Genomic DNA, 15112 nt, shown 5'->3' on the forward strand with positions numbered 1-15112 from the left:
TTGGGGAGGAGGAGTTAAGAAAGGGGGCAGGGAGCCTACTGGAAGTGATGATGAGTACTAGATGCAAGGTATTCACAATGAGAGTGAGGCACTCCTTATGAAAGGGGCATGGACTGGAGACACGGCCAGGAGGTGAGTGATGATAGAAATGTGGTGGGGAAGGGAGAGACACAAATCCAGAGGGGACCGCAGGTTTCTGACTTGGTACCTGGGTGGATAATGGGGTGAGGAACTGAGGTAAGAAATGCAGGAAAGGGGGGCTTCCCTGGTGGCGCAGTGGTTAAGAATCCGCCTGCCAATACAGGGGACACGGGTTCGAGCCCTGGTCCAGGAAGATCCCACATGCTGTGGTGCAGCTGAGCCCGTGTGCCACAACTACTGAGCCTGTGCTCTAGAGCCCGTGAGCCACAAATATTGAGCCTGTGTGCCACAACTACTGAAGCCCGTGCACCTAGAGCCCGTGCTCCGCAACAAGAGAAGCCACTGCAATGAGAAGCCTGCCTGCGCACAGCAACGAAGACCCAATGCAGCCAAAAATAAATAAAAACAAACAAGCAAACAAAAAAACCCCCAATGCATTAAAAAAAAAAAAGAAATGCAGGAAAGGGAAATAAGTTTGGAAGAGAGATGTTGATGATAGCTAACATTTATTAATCACTTATATGGACCACACATTGTGCCAAGAGTTTTTCGTGCATTTTTCTCATAACTCTATAAAGTAGATATTATTAGTCTCAATTTATAGATGAGGAAAATGAAACTTTGAGATGTTGAATAGGTTGGCCAGATCTGCACAGCTGGTTGAGTGGTGGAAAGAGGTTAAAATCCAGGCATTGTGGCTCCCGGGCCAATGCTCTTAATGACCAGGCAGGATATAGGTGTATGTGAAGAGTCCAAAGAGCCTGTGGGACACCCACAGTGGAGGTCTGGAATTTAGGGAGGTCATCAAGGCTCAGATCATGGTATAAACTACTTAAGTTGACCAGTGCCCTGGGGAACCCCTAAGTTAAAGAAGTAGCCAGTGGGTAAGGGGCTCACAGATGAGACAAAAACAAAAGTCCCATCTGATTTTTAAATCTGAAGACATGGCTCTGCTATCCCGGCAACAGAAAACCGGACGATCAACATGTAGTGGCATCAAATAGAAATGTCCACCAAGTTAAGCAGACGTATTAATTATAACAGTTACTATGTTGCATAGTAATTATCCTAAACAGTAAGCAGTTTACATAAATAGTAGTAATTAGCATAGCACAAGTTTCTCCAACTGTGTCCTGTGGAATAGTAGCTCCTGGAGATGTTAATAAATGCTTGGATAAAAAAGGTCTTTGGAGTCAGATAAGCTTAGGAAGTGCTGGTATAATTTAGATAGGGCACCCAACACCTAGTTTACAGTTTTATCTTTTTTCTATCAGGAGGATAGTGGAAAGGCTAAAAGTGTAGGCACTGGGAATTAAATACTGCTGCTTACAAGCTGGGGAATTTTGGGCAAGTTACTGAAATTCTCTAAGAGGTAGTTTCCTCCTCCCCACACGTGCCCCACCCCCCCATTCATTCACACTGAAGCTGACATCAGAATACCCTTGGTGTGAGGGGATACCACAGGCCTCGCCTATTTCTTTCACATCTCCTCATTGAGGTTGAAGATGATAGAGCAGGTTGGGAAAGCGTAAGTGAGAGGGGATGATTTTCTAGGTTTCCCCTGACTCATAATGAACACTAAATTATGATGCCCCAAATCAGAGCAGGTCAGGGCCAGAATGAGCCTGACTTCCTGACCATGGTTTGGGGCAATGACGGGTTAAGGTTAGGGTTATAGGATGAATGGAAGCTTCTTAATCCTTACTGTGTGGCCCAAATGCTTGGCTTCCCATAAAGACCCTCACCACCCCTTTAGGTAGACACTTCCTTTGGAAAGAAAAGAGCAGCTGCTTCCTGTTCTCCTTAGGAGGTGGGTGGTGTGGCATGGAGGGCAGGCACTCTCCCAGTGTGCACAGGCATTTACACACACACCCACAAACCCCAGGGGGACTGCTGCCTAGAAGCACCACTTTTCAGCCTAGAAGCCAGGTCCAGGCCTCACCTGTGGGGGTCTGGCAAGGGCTCCCCCTTGCTCTGTCCCTTGTTTCTCTCCTTTATAAGGTGAGGAATATGGATGGGGTGAATTTTAAGGCTCCTGGCTGTACAGACATGCTTTGGTTTGTACCTCTAGGGCATTCTATTCACGCCCCCTCTAGTCCTGTCTAACCAAGCGGGTAGACTGACTGGAAATGGCTTACTCTCATCTCTCTTCCAGGGGCCTGTGTATCAAAGACAAAACTCCCCTCTCACAATCGTGCTTAGGGTTTGCCTCCATTGCTCTTGAAGATAAACAGCATCTGGGGCCCCAGCTTGGAGTTTAGGTCCTGTGGCCTTGAGACTCGGGAACAAAGGCAGAGCAGGAAGGGGAAGGGGCCTTCCCAGAAAGTGAGAGGAGGGGAGACCTGCGGCTGTTTATGGCTTTACCTCTCCATAGGGCTGGCTGTCCTCTCCTTCCCACAGTTTTGGGGGGACGGAAGGCGTCCTGTCTTTTCCTCTAAAACTGATGACTTCACCTCCTTCCCCTTCCTCTTTCTAAGGTTAGGATCTCTACCCCTTCCCCATGGGCTCCCAGGGTCTGAAATCTCCATCCCACTCTCTTCCTTTATTCTTCTTCGAATTAGGGTCTTTACGCCCCTCCCTCTTTTTCTCTCTCATTGAACCCGGCCTCTTTATTCCTTTTTAGGCCTGGCCTCTCCAGCCCTGGTTAGTGGGGTCTGTATACTTCTTTTTTCTCTTCTGAAGGCCACGTCTCCCTCCCCCAACCTTTTCCAGCTCCCCCTCCCCACCCCCTCCCTCCGCCCCGAGGCATTGTGGGAGGAAACAAGATGTGGGGCGAGAGCGGCGCGGGGAGAAGCCCGCAGTGCGGGGCCGAACGGGCCCAGCCAATGGGGAGCGCGGACGGCGGCGAGCGCGCCGGTGGGGGGAGCGGGGCGGGGCGCTATTTCAGAGGGGGGGTCGTGCGTCCGCCAAGCTCGAGGCCGAGCGGAGCAGAGCTGCGAGGTGCCAGCGCGGAGCTGGCTAGCTGGCAGGCAGGCGGGCCGGCGGGCGCAAGGCGGAGCGCGGGCGGCGGGAGAAGCTCGAGGGCGGAGGGCGGCGGCGCTTGTGCTCGGCCCGGGCCTGCGGGAGCCGGAGACCGCGGCGGCGCCGGCGGCGGCGGCTGCTGCCAGAGGAGCCGAGGGGACACCGCCCTGCCCGCGCTCTGCCTCAGGCCATCCCTGCTCCCCCGGGACCCCGCGCGGACTCGCCTCCGTAAAGGTAAGCGGTGGGTGGAGGCTGCCCCGGGGCGGCGGCCCGACGCGCGGAGTTCGGCCCCGAGGCCCGGAGCAGTGCTGGCCTCGGCGTGACGCCCCCGGCGCCTCTCCTGCCCAGGGCTGCGCCACCCTGTGCCCTCCCGACCCCGGGGCCCCCGGCTACAGAGGTGAGGCCTCCCGCCCCCCCCCCCCCCGGGATTTCTCTGCGGGCTCGGGGGCCCTTGCAGTTTGGGCCGAGGGAGAGCCGCGGAGCGGGCTCGGGCGTGACGCGGTTCGTCCCGCCGTCGCCACCCTCTGGGGCGTCCTTCCTGCAGCGAGGACGCCCAGTCACTACGGCGCTGCTCTAGGCCGGACGGGGAAGGGCGGCCGGCCGGGCGGAGGTGCGGGGGGAGGAGGCTTTCTCCCGGCCCAGGTGCCGGCCTTCGGGATCGCAGCCACTGGAGGATGGGGTGGTGGAGGGAGACGGCCCCTTGGGGTCCGAAGGGAGGAAATACAAGCGTTTGTGCGTGTTGGGGGCCGGGGAGGGCGGGTCGTGTCGTTCGGAGGCTTGGTCTTTTTGTCGCAGGGCCGGGGATAGAGGAGAGTGAGCTGTCCTGGAGTGCCCTCTTAGCTTTTCAGAGGAGCCCCTGGCTCGTGACTAAGGCAGCTGGCCTGGGGCCCTGTGGTCATCCTTCAATCTGGAGGCCCAGGTCCCTTGCTTTTTTTTTTTCCCTCTTCCCCGGGGGGGAGGGACTACGTTGGCCCCTCCCTTTCCTTTTCTCATTGGCACCTTGGACAGGGGAGACTGGGGCTAGGCCTCACCTCTCAGACGCCTGGGGGGTCAGGGGTGAAGAATCGTGGCATTGTAGTCACAAGACCAACGTTATGTAACTGCAGGCTCTCCTGGAGGGTAAGGTGGTTTTAATTACTGTGACAAAGTTGTTTCTTTGGACTTTGGGAATGAGGCAGTGGGGCAGGTGAGCTTGCTGGGAAAACGGGTGCTGATTTCATCCTTTAATCAGGCCCCACCCCACCCTTGGATTTGTAAACAGTGCCCCCTTCTGAGTGGTAACCTGGGATAGGCCGCCCGGTGACACTAGTTTTCTTCCCTGTACTGCTGCTGTCGTACCTTTGCGCAAACCCATTGAAGTTGCCACATTTATCTTATTTCAGCCATTGTTTTCTAAAAAGATGTTGGTTTGCCCCAGGTCATATAGACAGCCAGGCCTTGAACAGGGTTCGCCTGACCTTTTCCTCAGCCCCAGCTGGTGCTCACAGACTCCTCTCGAGGCTCTGACTTTCCCTCTCGGGCGTATGGGAGCAGAGGGTACTGGGGCAATAATCCTTTGCTCTGCCAGCCTTTGCAAAAGTGGAACCAGCCCTGCTTAATTTGCCAGTGTGAGACAGAGGTGCCCCGGATGCAGTAAAGGGCTGCCTGACTAGCAGCTGGCACGCATGCATTCTTTGCATCTAGTGCAGGCTGAAGAAGTAGTCATGAATTCTGCTTCCCTTTTCAGCCCACCCAGCCCACAGGCTAGTGTGGACTCAGATCCGGGTGGCCCGGAATGATACCAGGGATCTCTCCTTGAGCAGTCAGGTCCCTGTGTAGCTTTGTATCGGACAGGGCTGCAACGACAACATCTTTTATCCACTGGGCAGGCCACAGAGTGGCGCTTTGGGGGAGTAGCACATGGGATGGGGGGTGGATTGTTACTGCCCTCTGTGATGGGACTTGGTCAAGGACAGAGGATAGGATTTTGCAGCTCATCCCCTTTCCTGCAAAGCACCTCACATGCCATAGACTTCTAGGCAGGCCGTGGCCAGCCCTCCTGGAATTCCTGTCATCCTAGGAGGGGACCATGCAAGGTGAGCTCTGCAACTCTGGTTGCTATAGGATGAATGCAATGTCTTAGATAGCATGGATATGAAAGAGTGCTATTAAAATAATAATTCTTTACCTTTTGTTGTCTCTGTCACCACTGGGCATTGGTAGCTTAGGGCTTGGCAGTCTTTTTCTGTGAAGGACCAGATAGTAAATATTTTAGGCTTTACAGGCCATCTAGTTTCTTACAACTATTCAACTCTGCCATTGTAGTGTGTTCCTATGAAACTGTTTACAAAAGCAGGTGGTGGGCTGAATCTGGCTAATGGGTGAGACCACTGTATAGACTGTCCTTGTTTGCAGTGTTCTCATATAACCTTAATTAATCCTTACAACAGCTCTTGATAGAGAGATATCCTCATTGCTAAAATAGAGGTAATCGAATGCAGAAAGGCCAAGTAACTTGTCCACAGACCAGAAGTCAGGCCTAATTCATCTTTCCACTTTGATACCAATGATATAATAATGGTCATTAAATCAAGGGTCTATTATGTTCAGGTGTTATACCACCAGGTTTACCCTGAGGTTAACTCAAGTCCGCATTTTAAGATGATGAATGAGAGCACAAAGTTTAATCAACTTGCCCAAGGACACAGCTGGTAGATGGTGTATTGTAATATCTTGGCTATTGGTGCTATTCAAAATATTGGAAATAGATAAGTTTAGAGTTGGAAAAGCCTCATTTTACATGTGATAACAACTGATGGCTTATTATGTTTTTTTAATTATTTACCTTGTGTTTCCCAGACTTGGCAACCATGTGTCTGCTAAAATCTTAGGAGCTCCCTTTTCTAATGCCTCATATCTGTGTTTTCTATTGCCCTCATCTTCTGTGCTCCTCTCCCAGCCCCACACCCAGCTGTTAGTGTTCACTGCCCAGAGCATGGGATTGCAGCCTCACCTCTCTGCTTCTTCTGCAGTGTCACGATGTCTGACCGGAAGGCAGTGATCAAGAACGCAGACATGTCTGAGGACATGCAACAAGATGCCGTTGACTGCGCCACGCAGGCTATGGAGAAGTACAACATAGAGAAGGACATTGCTGCCTATATCAAGAAGGTGTGCTGGGAGAGCTGTGGTTGGTCAGGGATAGGGATGGATAGCTGAGTTATGCCCCAGGGAGGGCTGGAGTGGGGGCATAGGAAAGTAGGTATATTCCATGCAAACAGAACCCTACGAACTTGCAAAGGAGATAAGTTAGGGGATGATACTTATTTATTAAAGCATTTACCTTAAGAGTTTTTAATAGGAACTCTGCTGGGGTTGTGTGTATGTTTACAGATAGTTATGTGACTGCAAAAGCAATGGGGAGTGAAGCTTCAGGACTAGATATAACTGTCCCAATTCAGAACTATTCAAAATGAAGACCAAGGATGTTTGATTGGATAACATAAGATCCTATACAAATTTTCAGGGAGCTGCATCATTTAAAGTGGGATAGCCCTATAAGTGATTCTCATTACGTAGGACGTTTCCTTTTCTTTAAAAGGACTCAGGTGGGGAGTTCCCTGGCCGTCCAGTGGTTAAGACTCGGTGCTTTCACTGCCATGGCCCGGGTTCAATCCCTGGCAGGGAACTAAGATCCCGCAAGCCAAGCTGCGCGGCCAAAGAGAAAGGGACTCACGCACTAAATCGTCCCCTTCTCCCTGCCTCCTTGAGGAAAGGGTGGGCTTGAATATATATAGATATATAGATATATAGATATTTTTTAGTAGATGAGCATTATTGGGGCAATAGGTTTAGTCCCTGAAGAATTCCTGGGTGAATGGACATAGTTAACATATATATAGTGAGGAAGCTGCTGAGCTAGAGGTGAAAGGTGGTACCCAGGGTCCCTGATTCCCAGTCAGGATCCATGTCCATTGGTGGCAGAGCCCCAGTCTTTGATATTCTTAATTCTGGTATCCCAAGGATGCCTAAGAGCCATGGCATTCTGGTCCATACAGGCGGTAGAGTATCCTTGAGTTTCACAGAACTCTTTCCTGTGTGTGTGGGTGGTATGAGAAGAGGAAACTGGGGTCCTGAGAGACTTTTTCTTTCTGTGTGTGTAGCCAGGGGGTGCAGAGCTGGCAAGGCTGCTAGGTGTGCTGGGTCCTTGTTGAGTGATGGTTTTTCTGTTCTATTCAGGGAGAGAATGTAGAACCATGGACTCCTAGGGCCAGAAGAATCGCTTTCTCGTTTTGCTGATGGGGAAAATGGGGAAGGAACTATGGCTCTCCTATGTTACACAGGGTCTTCAGTCAGGAATAAAGCTGAGTGTGGTGACCCATGCCCTTTCCGCCGTCTCCTAATACCTTCTGGAGTTACGTGGTATGGGGGCTGTGAGGACGCTAAACAAGTTGCAGGTTGAGCCCCTAGGGGCCAGAGCCCCAAGGTTGGCTGCATTGCTGGGCCCGTGGTGGAGGGCTGCTGTCCTTTCACAGCCACGGCAGGATGCAGCTAGAACTGAGCCATCTGTTTCCTGCTGGGTCCACGGAGTGGGAAGGTCTGTCTGATAAGGTCGTGAGGATTTCCTAGCTGGCTTTGGTGCTGAACTTGTACTAGCCCTGAGAGAAGTGAGGGAACTGCCTTGATCTCATGGTTGAGGTCCTTTCTCTGGTGTTTACAGCCCACGTAGTGCCTGCCACACTGGAGTGTCTTTAATGTTGGCTTACACAGAATCGCTTCCTGGTTCTCCTGCAGGTACTCCTGGTACTTTCGTTCCCCGTTTTGCTTTAGCGTCTTGGCTTTTGGCGTTTGGAAATGCTGGTTTAGTAATGTGAGAGGTGGCAAGGGGCACGCCAGGGAGGCTTGCTCCTCTTCTACTCAGTGCTGTGTGACCCTGGAGTGGTCCTTTATTCCACTGGCTTTTCTGATTCCCTTGCTGAAGGATTGCGGGGTGGGCTTTTGAAAAGCAGGGTAACTAGAGGAACGAGAGATGAACGGGCTGTAAAGTGCTAGAGAGAAATAATGGAGCCTTTGTGGTGTTACATTATTAATGAAGGAGTGTCCTAGCCAACCTTAGAACCTGAGCTCCTGAGGTTCAGAGAACCGAGGCCGTGGACTGGGGGTGGGGTGGGGGTGACAGCTAAACTAATCAGACTCTCATTCTGATTTCTCATCCTCCAGCTGTCCTAATCACCTTTTTTCTCTTTTTTATTCTTCTTTTAGGAATTTGACAAGAAATATAACCCTACCTGGCATTGTATTGTGGGCCGAAATTTTGGCAGCTACGTTACACACGAGACAAAGCACTTCATCTATTTTTACTTGGGTCAAGTTGCAATCCTCCTCTTCAAGTCAGGCTAGGTGGCCGCAGTGAAGGTGTTAGTGGTGGCGGCAGTGATGGCAAGCAGGCGGCGTTGCTGGGACTGTTTTGCACTGGGGCCAGCATCAGGATGTCCTCTCCAATGGCTGTGCTACTGCATGGACTGTATACTCGATTTCATGTGTATGTCGCAGTAAACAAAACCAAACTTCTTTCTGTTTAGTTGCCTGGGGAAGAAGGCTGCTTTACGTTTATTTTTCAAGACTTAAATTTTTGTTGTTGTTGTTGTTGTTGTATTGCACTAGGAAATCTCTCCCACCCCTCTCTTTTCTCTTTCTCTCCCTATACAAATAAAAAGCCCTCAACAAAGCCTGTACGACTAGGAGGGCTGGGGAAAAGAAATAGGTTTCTGGAGGTGGAACTAAAACTGTGCAGCTGCCTCTTCTGGTGGTGGATGCTGCTTTGGGAGGGCCAGGGAGGCTGCAGGGGGGACAGCGTTAGGATTGACAAGGAGAGAGGGATAGGAAGGAGGGTAGGGAGATTGATCTAGTACCAGGGAGAATATTCCACTGAACTGTGATTCCACGGCTTGGGGCAGAGGGTGGGGCAGGGGCTGGATTCTTTAAGGGGCCTTGAGACGTGTTTGTCTGTGGCGTGTGGGAGTGGGGAGCAGACTTATCTTGCTGTCTTTGTCAGAAGAGTTTCTAAGTGAGGGCTGTGTCTTTTATTCTTTCATTCTTCCTGCCAGAGCTCATGCTAGGAGGATGTTGAGGGTGGGATTAGCTTGATTTTTTTTTTTCTTTTCATTCTTCTCTCCTTCTGTCTGCTCCCTGCTTAGCTCTCTGTTTTCTCATTCCTCCAGAGTTCTCTTAGAGCAGCCCCTGGTAGTTGGCTGGCAAGGGAATTTCTGGTGACTAGTTCTTAGCTAGGTCTTAGCAATCAAACCAAATTAATGTGTCCCTTGTTTTTCCTCTGTATATGTGTGTGAATGTGTGTATATCTTGGTTTAGGGTAGAGGGGAGGGAGGGGCAGGACTGTGGAATCTCTAAGGTGTATCGGTAGACAAGTGGGCCTTTATGTTAAAAACCTCTGGGGGCCTCTGTTTTGGGGGTGAAGATGGGTATCACCCTACCCGCCCTCAGCCATCTGGCCTAGACGCTGCTTGCCCTATGGCTGTCTGCTCCCGGGAAGGCTTTAGGAGGATAGTCCGGGATGAGCTGGGTCTCAGTGGAGAGGGAAAGGGACTTTGTGAGTGGTGGCAGCCTCTTGTGGGAGGCAGGGGTGGAAGTGTGATAAAGGCTGTTGAGGGGCTTTGGGGGAACTTCGGAGGTCAGTCTTGCAGTGGTGAAGCCAGGAATTAGGGGATGGAGCAGGACTGCTAGTGGGAGGAGATTCCAAGGGGGGTGCTCGGGAAATCTTGTCTGTGGATCAAACAGTGATGGGGTGGGGAATGGGGTGGGGGGAGTCATTACTGATTGAGCTGTTGATTCTTGTAAATCGCATTAAAAACTCTCATGTGTAGGGTTGATGCTGTGGAGGGGGTTTGGGATCCAGCTCATTCTCTTTTTTTTTTTTCCGATTCCATCCTCGAGGTTGGTGGGGAGGCAGGAGAATGCCCCCTTCTCAAGCCTTTAGTGTGTGCTGAGCTTTCTTTGATGCTGACAAGGGAGGGTGGGGACCGGGATGGTGAGTGAGTTCCCTGTAAAACCCTTTGGTGGGCGCAAGACTGAGTGCTTGAGTTGAGGTTTATTTTTTTATGAGTGTCCAGATCTGTCTCCCCCTGCCCTCCCAGACTTGTGCGGCCAGTTGGAAATGTCTGGTGTGTGTCCATCTCTCCCTCGTTTCTGGAGCATCTCCTGTGCTCTGCATCCACGCCTCTGCCTCTTTTGGACATTAAAGGTCGATTGATGCACTTCTGAGCTGCTTGGGTTTCTTTGGGGGTAAAGGGGATGGCCTGGTGGCGGTGGTACCACACGTGGGAGGGGTGGGCATCTAGGGTGGAGTAGAACGGGGTCCAAAGAGATGCTGAATCAGGTCTCAGAGGACCTAGGCTTGGGCCCCTTAAGTGGAGGAAAATAACCAGCGGCGCTCACCCACAGGAGTTCTTGGGTCGTTGGTGGAGGTGGTCTGGTGAGCCTCATTTTGAGTCTTCCATATAGTCGATGCTGAGACCTGGAGACTGTTTCTGTTAGGTCTAGCCACTCAGGAACGGAGAAGCTGAGGATCTTCAGAAAGGTGGAACCTGAGTGGTCTCTGACTCTTGGGTTATCCTGGTTGTCCCACTTGGGGCTCCTGCCCACACACACCTGGAGAAGTCAGCAGTACCGAGACGCTTCTGAGAGTATCTGCCCACCCCTGTGACCCTAAGCCACTGGTGTCTGGGCTTATGGCTACAATTCTTGTGGAGGGTGTTTGGGAGCAGAGATGGCTTTATACTCATTTCTGTTGTCAGTTATTCACTGAAAAATGTTTCTGAGTTTTATACTTAGGCCAAGGATGCTGTTCACATAGGAGAACAGGACAGGGAAGTTCTCTTCTTTCATGGCATGTACATTGTAGTGCACAGAGCAGACGTACACATTAAAAAGCCAGTAGTGATAAATACTATCAAGGAAATAAACTGGGCAATGAGCTATTGGTGTTGGAGGTAGGTGGATCCGTTTCTTCCACAAAGTTGAAAGTTGGTGGGCTGGATCCTGGGGAGAAAAACCTCCAGGGCAGCGAGTTCCCAAGGGAGTAAGACGAGGGGCTCTAGAACCTCAACTTCTGTTCCCACCTTTGCTGGTATGAACGATTTGACAGAGCTGGAGCTTTGGAGGAGGAGAGGAGGCCATGGTCCACATTTTATCTGCGATAGGTGCCTCTAGGGTCAAAACTCATCCTGTCCTGATGGGAGAGGCAGTCCAGGTAGCATCTATGGACAGCACACTCCTGCACAGGTAGGTACATGGTGCTCATGTAGAAGGTTAATCCTGCAAGGCTTCCTGATGAGCCCCCACCCCATGGGGCCCAGGAGGGGCAACACTGGAGGATCGACTACAGAAGGGGCTGTGGAAGGCAGATGGGAACTGTGGCAGAGGAATGCAGCCACTGTCGGAACTGTGGCCAGGCAGAGGAAGCAGGAGCTTCAGTATCCCACCTCTCTTTCATCCTGTTCTCCAGTTTTCTGGGGACCTCCTTTTGGCCGAACCTAACAAAAGTCAGGCAGAGGACAAGGCTGACCCAGGGATACAGTCTGTAGGGGTCAACCCCCCCCTCCCCCCAAGGAACGTAGCAGGAGAATGAATCTAAGAGGGGCAAACCAAGCCAGCATGGTAGGAAATTCTCTGTTGCTGTGGACAACGTGTCTGTCTCTCCCCAGAACTCGTGTCCTCTAGCCTAGACAGAAGGTGTGGCTGCCTCCTAAACTATCCCCTTACTCCCTTCAGGTCTTTCCTCAAACATCCTCTTATCAGAGGGGCCTGCTTACATCCTACAGAAAATAGTACCACTCCCCCATCACTGTTAACCTTACCCAATTTAATTCAGCATAGCACCTGCCAATGCTTGACATTCGTTTACTTATTGATCTTTCACAAGTAGAACATAAGCTTGAGAGCAGAGCCATTTTCTCTTTTCTTCACTGCTTTATCTTCAAGCCCCCAGAACAGCATCTGTGCTGTAGGGGATGCTTGATAAATGTTGATTGGCCAAATGCAAAAAAGAGTGCAAACAAGCATGGGCAACCCGGCTTTTCCTGAAGACACTTTTGCTTTTGGCTTGACTCCCCCTTGCTGGCCAAGCCCTGGAAAGGCATCAATGGGTCATTCCCCAAGTGTGTTCATGCCTCAGCCCTTCTTCCTTATCAGCTGTGGGAGAATGGAAGAGTGCGTTCTTAAAGTACATTTTGTTTTTAAAGCATTTCCGTTTATGTCCCTGAAACCTCCAAGCACCCCTCTGAGCTAGACCCCAGGCAGTCATTAGCCATATCTTTGGATAAGCAAACTGAATCAGAGAGGGTGGGTGACTTGCCAAAGCACATGTAGCTGGTAGCGTTACTAGTGCCCAGGCACTGTGACTTACAAGGGCTGACCTGGGTTTGACAGCAGTGTTCTCACTGATACTCCTTGAGATTTAGGCCCAGCTCTCTGAGCTTGGGAGTGAATGCCCTGTTCACTGATGTTCCCCTTCCTGGGCTCACTTCAGCAAAGGCAATGAGGATAATTTCCAGGCCTTCTCTTCTCCTCACTACTCTTGTCTACCAAGCATTGAGGAAGTGCCCCTTCCTTCTTGAAGCTTCATGAAAGGGGTAATGAGTCTTCTGGATTTAGGAGAGAGCAGACTCCCAGAGTTCTGGCTCAGGACTCCCCTGAACTAAAGGCATAGCTTCCCCACCACTCTGGTAACAAGGAGTGACCTCTCATCTGTTGAGGTCATGTGTACCGGTATGTATATCTTTGTGACACCATGAGCTTGGTGTCCACACCAGTGTACATGCATACTCCTATGCACAGACTGCTGCTGTACCAGTATAGAAGGGTTCATAAGAAAAGGTCAAGGAGGACCCAAGTCCTTGTGCCTCTCCTCCCTTGCTTTGTCCAAACAAAGATGTGTTATAGTGAGGCTGCTGGACATTGCTGTCTTGGGCTTTAGAGAGAGGCCAAACATGCAAAAACAGTGTGGTGTTGTGGACAGACCTGGGGTTGAGTCCCAGCTCCTACACTTAACCACTTTATGAACTTGGGTAAGTCATTTGATTCTGAGGTTTAATTTCTTCATCTGTAATATGGGGATAATACCTATCTACCCAAAAGAGTGGTTATGAGGATCAAATGACATCATGTATGTGAAAGTGCTTTCAAATTGGAACATCATGATGGTGATGAAGATGCTGGTTATTAGGGTCAGTGATGATAAATCTTGGGGAAAGAATAAAGGATTCTGGGAAGTCAGGGCCCCCTGAATCTCCCCTCGTGTCTCGTACTGGCCTTCTCCTGCATTGTCCAATTGTATCATATTATAGAGAAGGAAGTTAAGAACCAGACAGGGAAACAAACTTACCTAAGATCTCATGGATGTTTGGGTTAATTGGGATGTAGAACTTGGTCTCCTAACTCCCTGGCTGGTCTGATCCTGAGGTGGTAGAGGGGACTAACTTATCACTTGGTGCTAAGCCCCCTACTGAACTCTGAAATGCCGTGTACTTGGTGATGGTGTACAATTCAGTGGTTTTTAGTATATTCAAAGAGTTGTGCAACCATCACCACTATCTAATTCCAGAACATTGTCATCACTCCTCAAAGAAACCTTGCACCCATTTGCAGTCACTCCTCATTCTTCCTTCTCTCTAGCCCCTGTAAACCACTAATGTATTTTCTATCACTGTGAATTTGCCTGGACATTTCATATAAATGGAATCCTACAATATATGGCCTTTTGTGTCTGGCTTCTTTCATTTAGCATAACGTTTTCAAGGTTCATCTGTGTTGTAACATTTATCAGTACTTCGTTCCTTTTTCTGGCCAAGTAATGTTCCACTGTGTGGCTATATCATATTTTGTCATTTTGTTTATGTATCAGTTGAGTGATTTTGGGTTGGTTCCACTTTTTGCCTATTGTGACTAGTGCTGCTATGGACATTGATATATAAGTTTTTGTGTGGACAGATGTTTTCAATTCTCTTGGGTCATTTTTTCTTTAAATGTCAGTTTACTTTTCTATTTGAAAAAAATCTAGATTGATATCGGAAAATTTTTTCTGTAAAGGGTCTGATAGTAAGTATTTTAGGCTTTGTGGGCCGTATGACATTGTGTATGTTGTGTATGTAGTTGTTCCGATTCCTGAACTCTGCCATTGCAGCTTGAAAGCAGCCATAGCCAGTATGTAAACAAATAAGCATGGATGTGTTCCAGTAAAACTTTAAACAGGCAGTGGGTTAGATTTGGCCTGTGGATTACAGTTTGCCAATCCCTAATTTAGATGATAGACTCACATAATCCAACATTCCAAAAGTACAAACAGTGAAAATCCTCCCTCCCACTTCTCTCCCAGAGCCCAGGGGCTCCCCTCCTTAGAAGCAATTAATATTATGAGATTTTGTATCCCCTTTCAGGGGCAGTTGATAAAGAGCATATTTTTTTAAATTATTTATTTATTTATTTATTTTTGGCTGCATTGGGTCTTTGCTGATATGCACGGCTCTCTCAGTTGTGGCGAGCGGGGGCCACTCCTTGTGGTGCACGGGCCTCTCATTGCGGTGGCTTCTCTTGTTGCGGAGCTTGGGCTCTATGCACACGGGCTTCAGTACTTGTGGCACGCGGGCTCAGTAGTTGTGGCTCTCGGGCTCTAGAGCGCAGGCTCAGTAGTTGTGGCGCATAGGCCCAGTTGCTCCTTGCCATGTGGGATCTTCCCGGACCAGGGCTCGAACCCATGTCCCCTGAATTGGCAGGTGGATTCTTAACCACTGCACCACCAGGGAAGCCCTATAAAGAGCGTATTTTTAAGTGGCCATGTAGCGTTCCACTGCGTTACAGATAGTTTAATAAATATGAAAGGACTAACATATCCGAAGGCATGCCCTGGAAGACAGAACACTATTCTAGGAGTGTCACCCTGACCTGCCCAATTGATTCCTCCATTAGAATAATCCTTTGAACTCCTGGGATTTGCCCAGGAGCTTTGGGGGCCATGCCT

General features: G+C 49.9%; 1 protein-coding gene across 1 annotated transcript; it reads left to right on the forward strand.

Moving 5' to 3' along the window:
* The first annotated feature begins 3026 nt into the window (after positions 1-3026).
* DYNLL2 (dynein light chain LC8-type 2) lies at positions 3027-10352 on the forward strand. Its single transcript, XM_033847068.2, has 3 exons — positions 3027-3336; positions 6114-6252; positions 8344-10352. Exons 2-3 carry the CDS (start codon positions 6121-6123, stop codon positions 8479-8481), a joined length of 270 nt encoding a protein of 89 aa, XP_033702959.1. The 5' UTR covers positions 3027-3336; positions 6114-6120; the 3' UTR covers positions 8482-10352.
* Positions 10353-15112: the final 4760 nt, after the last annotated feature.

The sequence above is a fragment of the Tursiops truncatus genome, chromosome 20 (genome assembly GCF_011762595.2).
Source record: "Tursiops truncatus isolate mTurTru1 chromosome 20, mTurTru1.mat.Y, whole genome shotgun sequence".
Lineage (NCBI taxonomy): Eukaryota > Metazoa > Chordata > Mammalia > Artiodactyla > Delphinidae > Tursiops > Tursiops truncatus.